Below are 20,507 nucleotides of genomic sequence, written 5' to 3'. Positions count from 1 at the left end.
TTTTTGTTTGTTTGTTTGTTTTTTGGCTTTTTGGTATTTCTAGGGCTGCTCCCACGGCATATGGAGGTTCCCAGGCTAGAGGTCTAATCAGAGCTGTAGCCGCCGGCCTACACCAGAGCCACAGCAACTTGGGATCTGAGCCGTGTCTGCAACCTACACCACAGCTCACGGCAACACCGGATCCTTAACTCACTTGAGCAAGGCTAGGGATTGAACCCGCAACCTCATGATTCCTAGTTGGATCGTTAACCACTGAGCCACGACAGGAACTCCTGGATCTAAGTTTTGAAACCCATTGCATACTTTAAAAAGTTGATGAATAGAATATCCATTTTAAAATGTATTTAAATTTAAGCATGATGGAAAGAACGTCCGATTTCAGTTAACCAGTTTTTACTTTCCATTTACCTCAAAGCAAAGTTAGTAAAACAAGTCTAGAAATGTTATGTTACATGCCTAAGTATTATTCCTATTGTATTTTTGTTGTTGTTTGTTTGTTAGTTTCGCTTTTTAGGGCTGCATCTGTGGCATGCAGAAGTTTCCAGGCTAGGGGTTGAATCAGAGCTGCAGCTGCCGGCCTACGCCATAGCCACAGCAATGCCAGATCTTTAACCCGCTGAGTGAGGCCAGTGATCCACCTGTCATCCTCATGGATAATAGTCGGGTTTGTTACTGCTGAGCCACAACAGGAACTCTTCATGTGCTTTTTTAAACCTGCTATTTATTAGAGTGATTGTGACTTTCACATTTATTCAGGTAAAGTAGTAAAGCCCCCAACATAAGGGGTAGAACTTGTTTCTTGCTGTATTGTAGATTGAGTCAGATCACATCTTTTGTGTACAAAATTATATGAATTTTACTACATTACATTACATTGCTTGCCTTTCATTTTTAAGTACTATGTGAAATGCAGAGGTTCAGAGAAAACAAAGGTAGCTTGAAGAAGGATTTAACTTGAAGAAACATGTAATCTCTATTTTTAAAAAATGAATGAAGACTGTCACTTGCTTTGTTCTATTTATTTTTAAAAATTGACTTTTTTGGTACCCAAATTAGGGTTTTCAAAAGAGGAGTTGACTTGGCTTCAGAGCCTTCGAGGAGTTCCTCATGTCATCCAGACACAGCTTTCACCTGTGCTGCTTTACCTTACTGACTTGGATCAATTTTTACACCATTGGGACGTAACAGAGGTAATTGTGCATTTTACAAGAAACTCAGGATTATGAGGATTCAGTTTATCAACTACTGATGGTTACTATATTTCAGGGTTTCCTTGTATAAGATACTTTTAGAGATTCAGAGTAGTATAAAATACAGTCCCTCTTCTGAAAGTGCTTATAATCTTTGGATGGGAGATGTACGTTTCTAGAAGAGTGTTTTCATTATGTTATGCCATTAGAATAGAATAGCAATCTGAATGATACGTACAAAGTTATTTTCTTTTATCTAGCATAAGATAGAAAGGATAGGTCAAAGTTATTTTCTTTTATCTAGCATAAGATAGAAAGGAAAGGAGGCTTCATGGAAAAGGAAGAATTTGACTTGGGTATTGAAGGGTGAATAAGAGTTAAGTAGGATTTATTATCCTTGAAGGTGGCTTTTTTTCTAAACAGAAAAGAATATTTGGCATTTCCTTTGGTTTTAAGAATTAGTGTGTAGTTTTATTAAAGTTAAATTTAAAATCTTAACTTTTCCTTAAGTTTTAAAATTCAACTTAATTTATTTTTGCTTCTTAGGGCCACATCTGCAGCATATGGATGTTCCCAGGCTAGGGGTCGAATTGGAGGTGTAGCTGCTGGCCTACACCACAGCTGTAGCAATGCCAGATCCAAGCCATGTCTGTGACCCACACCACAGCTTAGAACAATGCCGGTTCCTTAACCCACTGAGTGAGGCCAGGGATTGAACCTGCAACCTCATGGTTTGTTTCCGCTGTGCCATGACGGGAACTCCCAACTTAAAAATCTTAATTGTTTAGCTAAATATAGTAAATTAAGCAATCATTTTAAAGGGGGACTTGGATTATATTTAATTCCTTTTACAAACTTATTTAAAACTGTTTAACTTTTAATATGTTCACTATTTGTCAGGTAGTTTGATTTTCTGAAAAATCTTCACAAGTGTTGTAAATTTTAAATATTTAATAAACTTTAAATTTTAATATCTTAGGTTTTGGTACAGTTTATAGTGAAATTCAAATTAATTATTGACATGTCTAAATTAATTATTGACATGTTTAAATTAATTTAAATTAATTATGGACATGTTTTAGATTGGAATTAATAGGGCTGATCTTTTACCCTAATAAGTCAAAATCATATGTTAGAAATATGTAAAATATGTAAAAACATCATAAATGTTAATTCTGAGAATTTGATTCTAAAACATTTTATAATTTCTGTTATTTCTTTAATTTCTTTCTTAAAAATTTTGAGGTTATGTTCTCTGGCTATATGCTGGCTAATACATTTTTTTAAACAAATCAGAAGGCTTCTCACCAGAACATTGACTAAATAGTCTTTTCTTGTAACTCCTAATTGCTAGGCCGAATGCCCTTTTTTTCTTTAATCCCTCTGTCAGTGTCCTCAGCAGGGTAGTCTCTAGAACCTTACATCTGTTTTGTTGCTGTACCAATTGATTTTATTCAACTGATCTCTTTACTACTTCCTTCATTCTATTCCTGTATGTTCTTTATGTTCTTTCTATCTCTGAGGGCTTATACCTTTGCAGATACTTAACACAATTCTCTCATGGCTTTGTGTGATTCTGATTATAATACTTAGGTCATGCCAATGATACTTTCTTCTCTGCTACCCTAGTGCTTGGTACTCTGTTCACGTGTAGGCTCTCAAAAAAATTGGCTTTTAGGAGTTTGCATAGTGACTCAGAGGAAATGAATCTGACTAGTACCCCTGAGGATGCGGGTTTGATCCCTGGCTAAGTGGGTCAGGGATCTGGCATTGTCGTGAGCTGTGGTGTAGATTGCAGACATGGCTCAGATCCTGCATTGCTGTGGCTGTGGTGTAGGCTGGCAGCTACAGCTCTGATTCGACCCCTAGCCTGGCAACTTTTATATGCCTGTGTGCAGCTCTAAAGAGAAAAAAACAAAAACAAAAACAAACCCCAAAAACTGGATTTTAAAAAGTGAAAAATAATGAACTGGGTAACCAACCTAATTGTTTGATATCTGAAATTTTATCTTAATCTCCTGAAATGGAGATAGCTAATAAGAAAGACTGAGTTTAAGGCCTTGAGTACTAGAGTGGTGTGGGTTGCGCTTGCCAGCAGTAGTATTAGTCGTTGTTTTGTAGGATAGGCAGTTTCTGATGTTTTTAAAACTATTATGATTTATTGGAAGAAGCATTATGTGGGAATTAATGGGCCTCAGATTCCAGGCATAGATTCATTAGTGTCTAGTTTGGTAACTTGAACAACCCTGGTAATCTTTCTGACAATTTTAATTTTTCATAAGCACATCGTCTGTGTAAAGCCATACTACAATTTTCATTAAAATGTGATCAGCTATATTTCTGAGTGAGCATTGGGCAAGAACATGTATTAAACTTTAAGCTTTCTGTCTTTGGAATGTTAAGACATAAATTAGGAAAAATCTGAAAGCTTCAGTTTCAGTTTTTGAAGTTTTTTTTGGGGGGTGGGCGCTGGGCCTACAATATACAAAAGTTCCCAGGCCAGGGATCGAACCTGCACTACAGCAGTGACACTACTAGATCCTTAGCCACTAGGCCAACAAGGAACTCCTTTGTTTTTTGAAGTTCTTAAGTGAAGATTTCAGTTTTATTTTGGATAAATTTTACTATAATTGAGTTGGCCTTTTCATGTGTAATTTTTTGAAATATGTGTGGTTTTGACATCCTTAGTGTAAAAATTAATTTTTCTAGTGATTTCATTTGAAAAATATTAGTAGAGTGAAATTGTTTAGTTGTTTTGTTGTAGTTTTATCTGCCTAGGCTGACAAGATTCTGCCTAGGCTGAAGTGATTTTTTTAAAATTAGACTTTTTTTTGAGTAGGTGTTCATAGAGTACAAAGGGTAATAATAAAAGGTATTCTTCCATTTCCTATCTCCCAGCCATCCATTTTCCCTCCCTGGTTTCCAAATGTATTCTTTTAGATACCTTTGCAAATGAGTACATGTATTATTTTGCTTTTCTCCTATTATGGCGATAACGTACTCTATACACTGATTTAGACCTTGCAGTTTTCACTTAGTATCTATGTGATCATTTCTTCTGAGCACTGAAGGAAGAATTCTATGATCTTGCTGTTAATGATGGAAAGAGTAGTTAACAGGGGAAAGATCGCTAAGGAAAAAGGAATCTGGACGGAGATACCATTCCCAAATGGAGATTTCTGTTCCAGAGCCAGTGAAAGGTTTTAAGGTTGATGTCATTTATAAATTTTTCAGTGGTTATAAAAGAGTACTTTTTAACATAGATATGTTCTGAAGGATAATAATAAAACATTAATCCAATTTAAGAAATAGAACATTTTCCATTATTTTTGAAACCCCTTTGTGCCTTTCCCCTCTCCCTTCAGAGTAACATCTTAAATATTATCATAACTCTTGCTCCTTTATAGTTTTACCACATTAGACTGTAACTCCGAACCATATTGTTTAGTTTTACATTATTGAACTTTTTAAAAGTGGAATATTTTTATAGCTTCAGTAATTTGAGGATTCAATTTTATCTCCACTGTTGGCATGTTAGCTCTGCTTCTTTGTTTTCTGTTTTTAAGTATTTGCTGTTTTTGTTTGTTCTTGGTAACACCTAGGGCATGTGGAAGTTCCCAAGCCAGGGATTGAACCTGCTCCACAGCAGCGACCCAGGCTGCTGCAGTGACAATGCTGGATCCTTAACCTGCTGCACCACATGTAGGGTCATTCTTATTTTTGTTTTTCTGTGTGTAATGTGAGTGTTTTTTTTCCGCTACATACTTTTGTTCCTACAAGTTTAAAAATTTTTTCCTTTTATCATATTTTTCAGCTGTTTGATTATATTAATTCTTTTATATTCCTTTCATCATGTCCAAGATCGCTGATTCTTTCTGTAGTATCTAATCTGCTCTTAAATTTAACCAATTAATTTTTTTTAAAAAATTAAGACTCTTTTTTTTTTAGGGAGTTTTAGGTTCACAGCAAAATTGAAGAGAAGGAACAAATATACCCTCCTATATACCTTCTGCCCCCACACTTGCATAGCTTTCCCCATTATCAACATTCCCCACCAGAGTGGTACATTTGTTACAGTTAATGAATTCATGTTGATATAATCACCCAAAGTCCCTAGTTTACATTAGGGTTCACTCTTGGTATTATACATTTCTGGGTTTGGACAAATGTATAATGACATGCATCTATCATTATGGAATCATATGGAGTATTTTCATTGCCCTACAGTCCTCAGTGCTTTGCCTGTTTATCTTCTTCTCCTGCTTCAACGTCTTTTCAGCCACTGATCTAACTACTGTCTTCATAGTTTTGCCTTCTGCAGAATGTCATATATTTGGAGCCATATAATATATAGACTTTTCAGGTTGGTTTCTTTAACTTAGTAATATTTATTTAAGGTTCCTCCTTTTTTTTTTTTTTCCCAATGACTCTATAGATCTTTTTTTTTTTTTTTGGCACTAAGTAACATTTCATTGTCTGGATGTATCAGTTTATCCATTTACCTACCGAAGGATATCTTGATTACCTTCACATTTTGGCAATTACTAATAAAGCTTCTATAAATGCTCATGTATAGGTTTTTGTGTGGTCATAAGTTTTCAGCCTCTTTGAGTAAATACTAAGGAGAGCAATTGCTGGATCATGTGGTCAGAGTATGTTTAAATTATAAGAAACCACCAAACAGACTTCCAAGGTGGCTGTTCCATTTTGCATTTCCACCAGCAGTAAATGAGCGATTCCGTTGCTCCATATCCTTGCCAACATTTTGTATTGTCAGTGTTCCAGATTTTGGTCATTCTAATAAGTGTATAGTGGTATTTCATTGTTTCAGTTTGCTTTAATTTGCATTTCCCTGATAGCATATGATGTGGAGCATCTTTTCATATGCTTATTTGCCCTGTGTCTTCTTTGGTGAGGTGTCTCTTATGGTCTTTGGCCCATTTTTAAATTTGGATATTTCCTTATTATTGAATTTTAAGAGTTCTTTGAGTATTTGGATAACAGTCCCTTATCAGATAATCTTGCCAAGATTTTCTCCTAGCCTGTGGCTTGTCTTTTCATACTCTTTTTTTTTTTTTTTTTTTGTCTTTTTGCCTTTTCTGAGGCTGCTCCCGCGGCATATGGAGGTCCCCAGGCTAGGGGTCGAATCAGAGCTGTAGCCGCCAGCCTGCGCCAGAGCCACAGCAACATGGGATCCCAGCCGTGTCTGCAATCTATACACCACAGCTCATGGCAATGCTGGATCCTTAACCCAGTGAGCTAGGCCAGGGATCAAACCCGAAACCTCATAGTTCCCAGTCGGATTCGTTAACCACTGCGCCATGTCGGGAACTCCATACTCTTGACATTATCTTTCACAGAACAGAAGTTTTTAATTTTAATGACATCCAACTTTTCGGTTATTTTATTCATGCATTGTACCTTCATTTTGTGTCTAAAAAGTCATTACCACACTCAGGCGCAACTACATTTTTCCTGTGTTACTAAGAGTTTTATAGTTTTGCATTTTATGTTTAGGTCTGTTGTCATCCATTTTGAGTTAATTTTTGTGATGGGTTGAAGGTCTTTGTCTAGATTATTTTTTTTCCCATATGGATGTCCAATTGTTATAGCACTATTTGTTGAAAAGACAGTCTTTGCTCCATTGTTAAAAATCAGTTGACTGTGTGGGTCTATTTCTGGGCTCTCTGTTTATTCCATTTATTTATCTATTCTTTTGCTAGTATCACCTGTCTTGATTGCTGTGACTTTATAGTATTTTTTGAAGTTGGTTAGTGTTAGTCCTCCAAAATGTTCTCTTTAAATGTATGCTGCTTATTCTGGGTCTTTTGCCTCTCTGGGTCTTTTGCCTCTCTGTATAAACTTTAGAATCAGTCTATTATTTTATTTTGTTTTTAAAGATTTTTAGAGTAGTTGGTTTTAATTTTCTATATGGTTTTTCTTTGTTTCTTTTTGGCAGCACCTGCAGCATGTGAAAGTTCTTGGGCCAGGGAATGAACCCAAGCCACAACAGTGACAATGCCAGATCCTTAACTTCCTATGCCACCAGGGAACACCCTGCTGGGGTTTTGGTCGGATTTGTATTGAGTCCATAGATCAAGTGGAGAACTACATCTTGAGAATATTGAGTCATTCTATGCATGAACATGGAATATCCTCCATTTATTTATTTATTATTAAATTTACTGGCGTATAGTTGATTTACAATATTATATTAGTTCAGGTGTACAGCAAAGTGAATCAGTCATACGTGTGAATATATCCATTTTTTTTTCCCATATAAGTTATTACAAACTATTGAGTAGATTTTCCTGTGCTGTACAGTAGATTCTCGTTAATCATCTAGTTTATACGGTAGTGTGTGTGGGCTCTTACCCTCCATTTATTTAGTTCTTTGAATTTGGTCATCGGGGTTTTATAGTTTACTTCCTATAGATCTTAGGCATATTTTATTAGATTTATACCTGAATGTTTCATTTTTGGGATAATATACGTGGTATTATGTTTTTAATTTCACATTCCATTTGTTCATTGCAGGTATTTAGGAAAGCAATTGACTTTTTTATGTTAATGTTATATCCTGTAATGTTGCTATAATTGCTTATTAGTGCCAAAATTTTTTTCTATTGATCCATGTTTTTATAAAGATGACCATGTGATCTGTGAACAAAGACTAACCAGTGAATTTTAAGTTTTAGATTATGTGTTTTTTAATCTCAGGAAATTTTTTGGTTCATCTTCTGTTTCTCTTACATTAATTTTTCTTTAGCTACTTGAACATATTTATAATTGTTTTAACATTCCTTTCTGCTAATTTTATCATCTCTGTTGATTTTTTTTCTCCTGATTATGTGGCACAGTTTTGTGTTACTAGTATGTCTAGTGGTTTTTGAGAGGATATTGGACAATGGAAATTTCACCTGTTGGATTTTGTTTTCTTTTAAAGAGTGTTTTGTTCTGGCAGGCAGGTTGCTTGAGTTATGAGCTTTATCCTTTAGAGTTTTGTTTGTAAATTTTGTTGGGGTGGTTTATTAGAACAAGTAGCCTTTACCAAAGCGCAAGGGTTAACAGACAGCAGTCTACAGGCCAAATCTGGGTTGGCCCTGTTTTTGTACCATCCTTGAGCTAGAGTGCTTATGGGTTTTTTTGGTTGTTGTTGTTTTTTTAAGCCATTGTTAAAATGGGAAGTGGAGGGGACCCACCCTAGAATCCTAGAATATGTGGCAGAATCTATGTGGCCTGCAAAGCCTAAAATATTTACTCTTTGGCCTTTACAGAAAAAGTTTGCTAACTCCTACCCCAGTGCTAATGTATGTTCGACTATTGATATGTTCTCTTTTTGAGTATCATCTGAATGATCTGGGTTTTCTATGAAGACACTCCATTCTGGCTGGTTAGAACTCAGACATCTCTGCCCCGTTTGAGCTTTGGGAATTGTTTTGCTCACAACTCCGCGGATTCTTTGGCCATGTGGAATTTCATCATTTTGTGCATATACAGATTTTTATTCATCAGCGTACCTAAGGAGACTTGTCTCTCAGGCAAGAAGATGAGAATTTGACTTTGTCATATTGCCCCTATTGGAGGATGGAGAATCCAGTCAACCTTTTGACCATCTTGCTGGGCTGGATTGAGAAAATAGGCGACACAAGGGGCCTCTGAGGGGTCTGATCCCCCCAGCATTTCCCAAATTCTTAAGTGGCAAAAGTAGAGGGGCTTAAAGGCTAAGCCAATAACCTCTGCGGCTCTTGGTCCTAAGAAAACAATGATTAACTTAAGTTCCTGGCCTGGAAGTGGGTTGTGTCTTTGGTGCATACATCAGCTTACACTGTACTCTTGAAAGTTGTACCTTAGCAATAGGGATACACACGTACACACGCACACACAGATCAAAAGAGAATTTCACCAGAGAATTGCTGAAGACCTCTGAGGACATGGAAAACTATAAATATTACTAAGAGATATTAAATATGACCTAAATACTTGCAGGAATATATAATGTTTATGGATTGGGAGGCCCCAATATTATAAAAATAATAGCTCTCTCTGTAGTATAGATATAGAGTAATTCAAGTCAAAATCAGAGCAAATGTTTTTGTGGAAATTGAAAAGGTGATTCTAGGAGTTCCCACCATGGCACAGTGGAGACAAATCTGACTAGGAACTATGAGGTTTTGGGTTGATCCTTGGGCTTGCTTGGTGAGTTAAGGATCTGCCATTGCCGTGAACTGTGGTGTAGGTCGCAGATGCGGCTTGGATCTGGCATTGCTGTGGCTGTGGCGTAAGCTGGCAGCTGTAGTTTGGATTGGACCCCTAGCCTGGGAACCTCCAAATGCCTCTGGTGCGGCCCTAAAAAGACAAAAGACAAAAAAAGAAAGAAAAGAAAATTCTAAAATTTATCTTGAAATGCAGAAGAATAAGATAGTGTTGAATAAAAATAAAGCTAGTGGGAGTTCCCGTCGTGGCGCAGTGGTTAACGAATCCGACTAGGAACCATGAGGTTGCGGGTTCGGTCCCTGCCCTTGCTCAGTGGGTTAACGATCCGGCGTTGCCGTGAGCTGTGGTGTAGGTTGCAGACGCGGCTCGGATCCCGCGTTGCTGTGGCTCTGGCTTAGGCCGGTGGCTGCAGCTCCGATTCGACCCCTAGCCTGGGAACCTCCATATGCCGTGGGAGCGGCCCAAGAAATAGCAACAAAGACAAAAAAATAAATAAATAAATAAATAAAGCTAGTGGGCTTATATATCAGATATCTATTATAAAGCCATTTTAATTAAGCAGTTGGAATAATAGGAAAAAGCAAGTTAAGCACAAAAGGATTCTGAACACAAACATTCTTCCAGTACCCTTGGGTGGTCTTTAGAGGCAGCTTGGTTGAAGTGAGTTTGTCCCCTCCACAAGCCGTGGTACATAAAAGAATAGTGGGGTAGGGAAAGAGAGAGCAGGCTCTCTCTTTCTCACTTTTTTTTTTTTTTTTTAAATTATTCGTTGATAATAGTTGAGAGTTGACTAACAGGGGAAAGGTAAAATGTAATCTGCCAAAGGTAAATTTGATGACACTTTCTTAGAACATTGAGCCCTGTTTTGTTGTGTGAGTATATGGAAACTGTCACTCTGTAAATATATTCTTTGATGTAATTTTTTGGATAAGTGAAAGCATCTCTAAATCTGAATTTTAATGTTGTAATAATTATAATTTCTTTTACCTGTTCTTTTTAACATTTTAATACAGCAATAAAATGATTTTATAAAAAGTTCTAGCAGAGTTCCTGTTGTGGCGCAGCAGAAATGAATCCGACTAGTATCCATGAGGATTCGGGTTCAATTTCTGGCCTCACTCAGCGGGTTGGGGATCTGGTGTTGCCGTGAGCTGTGGTGTAGGTCATAGACGAGGCCCGGATCCTGTGTTGCTGTGGCTGTGGCTGTGACCGGCAGCTGTAACTCCAATTTGACCCCTAGTCTGGGAACCTCTGTATGCCATGAGTGCAGCCCTAAAATGCAAAAAAAAAAAAAGTGCTAGGTGCATGACATTTCTGTATGTATTCTGATAAATTAGGTAGAAAATTCTTCAATATAGATATTAAATGTATAAAAAAACCTTCTTAAAAATAAAGAAGTTTTATATATATATATATATATATATATATATATTTTTTTTTTTTTTTTTTTTTTTGGTCTTTTTGCCTTTTCTAGGGCTGCTCCCATGGCATATGGAGGTTCCCAGGCCAGGGTCTAACCGGAGCTGTAGCCGCTGGCCTACACCAGCTGTAGCCACAGCAACGCTGAATCCGAGCTGCGTCTGCAACGTACACCACAGCCCATGGCAACGCCGGATCCTTAACCCACTGAGCAAGGCCAGGGATCGAACCTGCAACCTCATGGTTCCTAGTTGGATTCGTTAACCACTGGGCCACGATGGGAACTCTGCCAGTTTTATATTTTTATTTAATTTTTTGGCTGTGCCCACAGCATATGGAAGTTCCTGGGCCAAGTTTTATATATTTTTTAAAAACCCCTTAACTTCCACATTGGACCAAATTACCATGCCTCTTCCCGAATCTTGCAATGTCAGGTCAGGTTCTGATATATGAAAGTTTCTATTAACACTGTAATCGTAGAAAGTGAGGACTGCCTCTGTATGTGTATGTTTTTGTGTGTATAAACTCTGGGGTTTTTTTTGTTGTTAAAGTGTAGTTGATTTACAATGTTGTGTTTGTATCAATATTTGCTTTTATTTTGAAACAATTTCAAACTTAGGGAAAAAATTACAACTACAGTACAGAGTATCTGTTTTCTCAGATAATATAATGACCATAGCCCATACTTTAGCATATAGGCTTACTTTGTTTTATTGCTCTTCACTTTATTGCACTTCACAGATACTGTGTTTTTTACAAATTGAAGGTTTGTGGCAACCCTATACTGGGTTGAGAACGTCTGTTGTTGCCCATTTTTTCCAATAGCCCTTGTACACTTCATGTCTCTGTCACATTTTGGTGACTCTAAGAATATTTCAAAATTTTTAATTGTTATTATATTTGGCCGTCTATGATCAGTGATCTTTAATGTTACTATTGTAATTGTGTTGGGGCATCATGAACTGCTCTCACACAAGTCAGCGAAATTAATCAGTGCTTGTGTGTGTTCTGACTGCTCCACCAACCCGCAGTTCCCCTTCCGTCTCCCTCTCCTCAGGCCTCCCTATTCCCTGCAATAAAACAGTATTGAAATTAGGCCGGTTAGTCACCCTGTGTAATGTCTTCTAGGAATGTTCAAGTGAAAGGAAGAGTTGTACATCTTGTACTTTAAATCAAAAGCTAGAAATGATTATAAGCTCGGTAAGGAAGGCATGTTGAAAGCTGAGATAGGCTGAAAGCAAGACCTCTTATGTCAGTTAGCCAAGTTGTGAATGCAGAAGAAAATTTCTTGGTATTGAAAGTGCCTTCACAGTGAACATTGGAATGGTATGAAAGTGAAACAAGCCTTATTCATGATACGGAGAAAGTTTGAGTGGTTTGGATAGAAGATTAAACTAGCCACAACATTCCCTTAAGCCAAAGCCAAATCTAGAGCAAGGCCCTAATTCTGCACTTCTTTGAATGCTGAGAGAGGTAAGGAAGCTGCAGAAGAAAACTTTGAATGTAGAAGATGCTGGTTTAGGGAAAGAAGCTGTCTCCATAACACAAAAGAGCAAGATGAAGCAGCAAGTGTTGATGGAGAAGTTGTAGCTAATTATTCCAAAAGACTGTTTAAAGTAATTGAAGGTGGCTACACTAAACAACAGATTTTCATTGTAGGCAAACAGCTTTATATTGGACAAAGATGTCGTCTAGGACTTTGCATATAGTTAAAAGAAGTCATTGCCTGGTTTCACATCTTCAAAGGACAGCCTTGACTCTTCTCAGGGGCAAATGGAGCTGGTGACTTTTAAGTTGAAGCCAGTGCTCATTTACCATTCTGAAAATTCTAGGGTCCTGAAGAACTATGCCAAATCTACTCTACCTTTGCTTTATAAGTCAAACAACAAAACCTGGATAATGGCACATCTATTTACAACACAGTTTACTGTATACTTGAAGCCTACTGTTGAGATCTACTGCTCAGAAAAAGATTCCTTTCAAAATACTACTGCCCATTGACAGTGCATCTGGTCACCTGAGCACTCTGATGGAGACATACAATGAAATTAATATTTTTTTTCATATAGGTTCACACAGTATCCATTTTGCAGTCCATGGATTGAGGAGTCATTTACACTTTCAAGTCTTATTTAAGAAATATATTTCATAAATCTATAGCTGCCATAGATAGTGATTCCTTTGATGGATCTGAGCAAAGTAAATTGAAAGCTTTCTGGAAAGGATTCACCATTCTAGGTGGCATTAAAAACATTTGGAATTCATGGGCAGAGGTCAAAATATCAACATTAACAGGAGTTTGGAAGAAGTGGATTCTAACCCTCATGGATGACTGAGGGGATCAAGACTTTAGTGGAGGAAGTAACTGTAAATGTGGAAATAGCAGGAAAACTAGAGTTACAAGTGGAGCCTGAAGATGTGACTGAATTGCTGCAATCTCATGATAAAGCTTTAAGGAATGAGGAGTTGCTTCTTACGAATGAACAAAGAAAGTGTTTTGTTGTTATTTATTTATTTTTGAGATGAAATCTCTTCCTGGTGAAGATTCTATGAAGATTGTTGAAATGATAACAAAGGATTTAGAGTATTTCATAAATTTAGTAGATAAAGGAGCAACAGCGTTTGAGAAGGTGAACTCCAGTTTTGAAAGAAGTTTGATTTGGGTAAAATGCTATCAAAAGGAAGAGTCAGTCTTTGTGGCAAACTTTATTGTTTACTTATTTTAAAAGAAATTGCCACAGCCGCTCTAACCTTACCAACCACCACCTGATCAGTCAGAGCTTTCAGCATCAAGGCAGGACTCTCCACTAGCACAAAGATTATGAGTCACTGAAGGCTCAGATGATGGTTAGCATTTTTTAGCAACAGAATATTTTTAAATTAGAGTGCTTACATTGTTTTTATAGACATAATGCTATTGCACATAAGTAGACTGCAGTATATAGTATAAACATAACTCGTATGTGTATTGGGAAACCAAAAAGTGCATGTGACTTGCTTTATTGCTATATTCACTTTATTGTGGTGGTCTAACTAAACCCACAATATCTGTAGGATATGCCTGTATTTATCTTACAAACAAGGCCATTCCATTTTACATAAATACAATATAGTCATAAAAATCAGGAAAATTAAAATTGGTAATCTAGTCCTCAAACTTTACTCATGTTGTGCTAATTGTCGCAATAATATCCTTTAAAGGATCCATTTGAAATTATTAATTGCATTTGGTTGTAATGTATGTTTAGTCTCTTTCAAAATCTGGAATAGTTCCTCGGTCTTTCCTTGCCTTTGGTTGACCTTGACACTTGAAGAACACAGGACAGTTATTTTGTGAAATTACTCTCAATTTGGGTTTAGTTTTTTTCCTCACAGTTAGATTCAGGTTATACAAATTTGATAGGAACAAGACATGAATAATACTGTGGTTTTCTGACTGCATAGTTTGGGTAGTACATGGTGTTGATTTGTCCAATTAGATATTGACTTAGATCACTTGATCAAGTGGTATCTACCCACCTTCTCTACTTTTTCCACTTTGTAGTTAGTAATATTTTATGAGGAGATGCTTTGAAACAATGTAAATATCCTGCTCCTTTTTGGTCTCTCAGTTTATTCATTAATTTTTTATTTTTGTTTATATGGTTTCTTATATTATTCAGTGGATTAAAATTCTGTACTGTCTTTACTAATTTTGATACTGTCATGTTAGCCATGGTCACCTCCTGGAAGCTGATTTCTTTGTTCTTTTAATGTGTCCACATTTATCTCTGAGTACAATTGACCCTTGAATAACACAGGTTTGAACTTTTCTGTAGTAAGTACTACAGTACCATACTTTGGTTGGTTGAATCCACACATGGGGGGGGGGGGGGACCTTGGATATGGAGGGGTAACTATTAAGTTACACACAGATTTGCTACTACATGAAGGGTCTGTGCCCCGATCTCCACATTGTTCAAGGATCAGCTGTACTTCCTTACTCTGCCCCACCCCCTTTTCCTTTGTTGGTGGCACCTGAGGCGCATGGAAGTTCCTGGGCCAGGGATAGAATCTGAGCCACAGCTTGCAACAATGCTAAATCCTTAACCCACTGCACTGGGCTGTGGATTGAACCCGCGCTGCCACACGGATAATGCCAGATCCTTAACCCACAGCACCACAGTCAGAACTCCACTTCCTTACTTTCTTGTACCACGTATTGTTTTGGTTTCATGCTGTATTTTCCCCGTCTCAGCCCTGCAATCTGGTTTTTCTTTGAGAAGCCCAGTTTTCCTTTAGGAGTAAAGTGGATTTTAGAAACCATCTTCTGGACTCTTAAGTGTGTTTGTTGCTATTAGATGTTACTGTTTCTAGACCCTGTCAGTGAACAGAAATCAGGAATTCAACACCACTGGGTTTGTTCCAGTTGTCTCCTTTTGTTCTTGTTACCTGCCTTTTCTGATGGTGAGAAACTTGGCTCCCATTATACTTAATATATTTATCCACTTGATCAGTTCCTCTGTCTGTAATCAGTCTCTTTTTGTATCATCCCTTTCCCATGAAGGTATCTTCCTTACCCCTTTGAACTCCAGCTCTTGGGGACAGTGTGCCTCTATTTGTAATGGATCGCCTGCTCTGGGCCACTGTAGCTCTCCTGCACACTCTAGAACTAGCTTAGCCTCATGCAGTGGCTTTAGAATTGAATTATTCAAGGAGGGGAGGCAGAAGGGGAGAGATTGTGGTGATCACTAATTATCGAATGGGCCTTTTCAATGATCACTTACCTTTTAGTAATGAAAACATTCACTGAGTTCCTATTGTGGTTTAGCAGGTTAAGAACCCAACATAGTGTCCATGAGGATATGGGTTCAATCCCTGGCTTCGCTCAGTGAGTTAAGGATCTGGCATTGCTGCAAGCTGTGGCATAGGTCACAGATGTAGCTCAGATCCCAACCTTGCTGTGGCTGTGGTGTAAGCTTGCAGCTGTCCAATTCAACCCATAGCCTGGGAACTTGCACATTCCTCAGGTGCAGCCTTAACAAGAAAAACATTCGCTACACTCATTTTGAAGTAGGAAGGCAGCATTGGAAATAATGTTGTTTACTTTGTTGCCTATAGGTTTAAAAGATAAGACAATTTGCTAGTGAAAACTCTTTAGTGGTATCAGTCTACAGGGGGTTTTATAGAGACATATGCGTAGAGCTATTGATTTTTGAGGATTGACAGTCCTCTTGAATTTACTTTAAGTACCCATTCTCTTCATAGAGTGGATAGTCTTTCTACTGGTCTTTGTCTTTCCATGGCATTTATCTACATATTTTATTTTTGGTACCACATTCCATCAGCTCTGGAGTTGTCTTGTGATTCTCTGAAGGACCTGATGCTGTCCTTCCCTCTTTTTATTTTAAGAACTTAGAAAATTAAAAATGCTAAAGATTTAATCCCACCTCATTCTTGTTTTTCTTCTTTTACTGTAGACTGATTACTTCCTTTTACCTTTGGGGAATAGGCATCATTATAATTAATTTGAATAGGTACTTTGGATCACAGTTTTTTCTGTAATATGTTTTTCTTTTTTTAATTTTAATTTTTTATTGAAATATAGTCGATTTTCAATGTTGTGTTAGTTTCAGGTGTATTGCAAAGTGATTTAGATGTGCGTATATCTGTTCTTTTTCAGATTCTTTACCTATATAGATTATTACAGAATAGTAAGTAGAGTTCCCTGTGCTACACAGTAGGTCCTTTTTGATTATCTTTTATATATAATAGTGTGTATATGTTAATCCCAATCCCCTAATTTATCCCTCCCCCCCATCTCTCTTGGTAACCATAAGTTTGCTTTTAAAATATATGAGTCTTTTCTATTTTGTAAATAATTTCATTTTTATATTTTTAAAATTAGATTCCACACATAAGTGACATGATAGGATATTCGTCATTCTCTGACTTCACTTAGTATGATAGTCTCTAGATCCATCCATGTTGCTGCAAATGGCATTCTTTTTTACAGCTGAGTAGTATTCCATCGTATATGTGTACCACATCTTCTTTGTCCATTCCTCTGTTGATGGACATTTAGGTTGCTTCCATGTCTTGGCTATTGTGAATAGTGCTGCAGTGAACATTGGGCTGCCTGTATCTTTTTGAATTATGATTTTCTCTGGATATATGCCCACGAGTAGAATTTCTAGATCATATGGTAGTTCTATTCTTAGTTTTTTTGAGGAAATCTCTATACTGATTTCCATAGTGGTTGCACCAACTTATCCCCTTATATTCCCACTAGCATTGTAGGAGGGTTCCCTTTTCTCCACGATAGGATTCCAGTTTTATTTCTCTGCATGTGATGGCTGGTTTTCCCATTATCATTTATTTAAAGGACTACCCTTTATCCATTGTGTATTCTTGGTAAAATACTAGAGATTTGATTCTCACCTCATTCATATTGTTCTTTTCTTGTAGCCTGTCTTTTTTTTTTTTTTTTTTGTTAACCTTTTGAGGAATAGAAGGCAGCATTATAATTAATTTGAACAGGGTATTGTTATTTTCTGGATCACAAGTTTTTGTCTATATTTTTCCACCACATGGGACAGAGACTTTTGTTAGCCCTCTGTTCACATCACCGAGGTCTCCTTATTGTAGCAGTTACTTAATAGAAATGTAGCCTCTACCTTGGTAGATTTTAAGCTACTCAAAGGCTGTGGGACGGAAGAGTTTCTTCTTTCCTTCCTGTGCAGAGCATCTAATAGGACTAGGTTAATGCTCAGTAAATGTTTAACAAATGAACTGTTTGGAAAACTAGCCCATATATATGAGGCCTGATTGTTTGACATTTGCTTTTTTAATGTCATTTTTTGTTAAGTTTTCTTTTAATTAGATTTACACCCCCCCCAAAATCTCTTGAACTTGTTTCTGACCTGAAATGTTCTGATTTGGTTTTGGTTGTTCTCCTTTTCTGACAGACAGTTTGTCACAATTTATTGGTTATCCCTGCCCGAAGCCAAAGCTTTGACGTCCTGCAAAGTGCCATCAGTAAGCATTTGGTAAATATACTTAAAATTTTTTTCTGTTACACAAATAAGCACAGAGATTCATTAGTTAAGATTGAGTTTGCCATGGCCAAGGAGAGAGTGAGTCCAGAATTCTAAGCTTAATAATTTCATGGCCTCTCACAGCATGATGCTTGGGTGTCTTTTTCTGGCTGTTACTAATTAATTCTATGACTTGGGGGACATCCCCTCTTTTCCCAGGACCTTATTTTTGTACAAGTGTGCAGTGAAATACTTTAAAATTATATTTCAGGTCCTTCTGACTAAAATGCTTTAATTAACATGTGCCCAGTGTCAGTGTAGAATTCAGCATCCAGACTATGGTCGAGTGTCCACCTAGAAAGTTTGAGGTCTAAAGGAGGGATGTCACCTGACAGGCCTAAGGCCTGGACACTGGAAACATAAGCTCAGCCATGAAACTGACTTGTCTTTTGGCCAGTGGGTATCTCTTGTTCCCACTGGTAGTAAATTCACATTAGGTATTCCTGGGTTGTGCTGTTAATTTCCTCCAACATTTACACTTTGACTTTTGGGTTTTTAGTATAATGTACTACAGTATAAGGGAGGACTCCAAAAAATTATTTCCCAGAAACTCTCTCTTATTTGGATAATTTTATAGGTGCAGGCCCCCCCCCCCTTTAACTTCTACTCCAGAAATTTATGCCCTCTTTTGACTACATTCACTACATTCTAGTAAAAAATAGCCAGTCTTGGCCACTTTTTTTTCAGACAGCCTGATGGAAAGGTTAGAACCTCAGAGCTTGCAGACTTTAGGATTACTCCACAGTAGTTTGTAGGAGATTTAAACCATATACACATAGCAGCTACAAGTTAGAGTCCACCTTGATGATAGTTTATACAGTAGAGTCCAGAGAAGTTAGCCTACCATGATGTCCCTTATCTGGGCTTTGAGACAGTGAAGCAGTCGAGTGTAAGTAGAGTATTATCTTACTCCAGTACAGCTATTTTCCTTAGTTCTGTCTGAATGACTAGTTAAGTCAAAGGACAAGAGAAGGATAATTGTAAAATGAACTCTGGTTTGTACATTTAATTATTAGGGATGGGGCTGGTGCCAGATACTGGTCTTTTCCAGTCTAAATAATCTAAAGATCATGTAAGTGTGATTATTGGTATCAAGATTTTCTTTGGATGCATGCGATAATCCTTTTAAATAATAGTATTTATGACCATTGGTAGAAATTGTAACATCTAGAAAATTTTAGAAGATTTTGTCATGAAAGGGAGGTGGTTGATTGGGTTAGAAATACTTCTTGAGTTTGCATATTTTTAAAGTCATTTAAAGGAAAACAGGCCCTTGAGGTGTGGTAGGTTTTATGGCTTGTATTATATATATATTAATTTCCATTGATAGAAGTAATAGAAGGTTAACTCTCCAGTTAATGGTGTTTGGTTTTATCATGAGGAAAGCAGCTGTTGTAAAGAGGTCATTAATCTCATTTTTCTCTGTCCAGGTTGGGTTGACTGTAATTCCTGACAGCACGGCTGGCTGTGTTTTGGGTGTTATCTGTAAGCTCCTGGATCATACATGTGTACTTAGTGAGACGCTACTGCCATTTCTGGCTTCTTGTTGCTACAGTCTTCTTTATTTTCTGCTCACTTTAGAGAAAGGAGAAGCAGAACATCTAAGAAAGAGGTAATAGTTTTTGTGTTTCTTTAATTTTATTTCTTCCTGTACAACTCCCTCTCTATCCAACAGCCAATCAGTCAGTAAATCAATCCAAAAAAAGATTATTTCCAAAATCTAATTCTCTTTCAGAGTTTGGATAAACCTAGCTAGTTTTTTCTTTGTTCTTTTGTGAATCCCCTTTGTGTTGTGGGCAGTCTTAGTTTTTGTTTTTTCCTTAAACAAATTTGAAAAGTTAGATGGCATTATTATAAAATTTCTTGTAAGCTTTCCTTATTAACGTTGCTTAGAGATCTGGCAAGAAGAAAATTTCTACTTTTAGAAGGATGGGCTTATTGGTACAAGCCTTTGTATTTTGTTTGGAGCTTTATTAGAATTAGCCAGTATGGAATTTTAAATTCCTGGATTTAAAGAAATTGTTCTAAGATGCTAGTGTTTTTAATTAGTACTGTTGCTCTATATAATTTTTAGGCCAGAGCTTTTAGGATAATACAGAGGATTTCATTTTAATTTTCAAAAAGTATTCTCATGCTTATGTTCTTACTGGTATGCTGTTAAGAATTCCCTACAGAAGGTTTTTTAAAAATCTAACAGATGAGCAAATATAAGAAAATAAAAATCATTCTATCACACTTTAATATTTGCTTTCTGTTCTTCTTTGAGCTTTTAAATGTCATAGAACTATACGTATATAAAACATTTAAATAGTTTAAAGACTACGTATAAACTGAACATCCATGTAACCAACCTTCAGGTTCAGAGTAGAACATCATCAGCACACACTCTGTCCACATACCTTCCATGTTAAGTTTCTCTTCTGTATCCCCACACATCGCATTTGTATTAGGTCACTTCCTTGCCTTTTTATATAAAAAGTTGATATGAATTTATAAACAGTTTCATTTTTGTTTGGTGCATTTTTAAAGAATTTTATATAAGAGGAATAATTTTGTATTTATATTTTGTGATTTGATTTTTATCATCTGTGAGAGTTTTTTATGT

The 20,507-nt window shown here is 36.8% G+C and overlaps 1 protein-coding gene across 1 annotated transcript in view; it reads left to right on the top strand.

Annotated features, from left to right (window-relative positions):
• TEX10 (testis expressed 10) overlaps nucleotides 1–20,507 on the top strand; it is a 62,513-nt gene that overhangs the window by 36,439 nt on the left and 5,567 nt on the right. Inside the window, exons 11-13 of the mRNA XM_001925941.6 lie at nucleotides 1,057–1,190; nucleotides 17,774–17,854; nucleotides 19,333–19,514. Of these exons, the coding sequence (XP_001925976.2) occupies nucleotides 1,057–1,190; nucleotides 17,774–17,854; nucleotides 19,333–19,514 (397 nt within the window). The remainder of the gene's footprint in view (nucleotides 1–1,056; nucleotides 1,191–17,773; nucleotides 17,855–19,332; nucleotides 19,515–20,507) is intronic.

This window comes from Sus scrofa, chromosome 1, assembly GCF_000003025.6.
Source record: "Sus scrofa isolate TJ Tabasco breed Duroc chromosome 1, Sscrofa11.1, whole genome shotgun sequence".
NCBI lineage: Eukaryota > Metazoa > Chordata > Mammalia > Artiodactyla > Suidae > Sus > Sus scrofa.
Note: the sequence above shows the minus strand (reverse complement) of the source record. Positions and strands in the feature narration are given on the sequence as shown.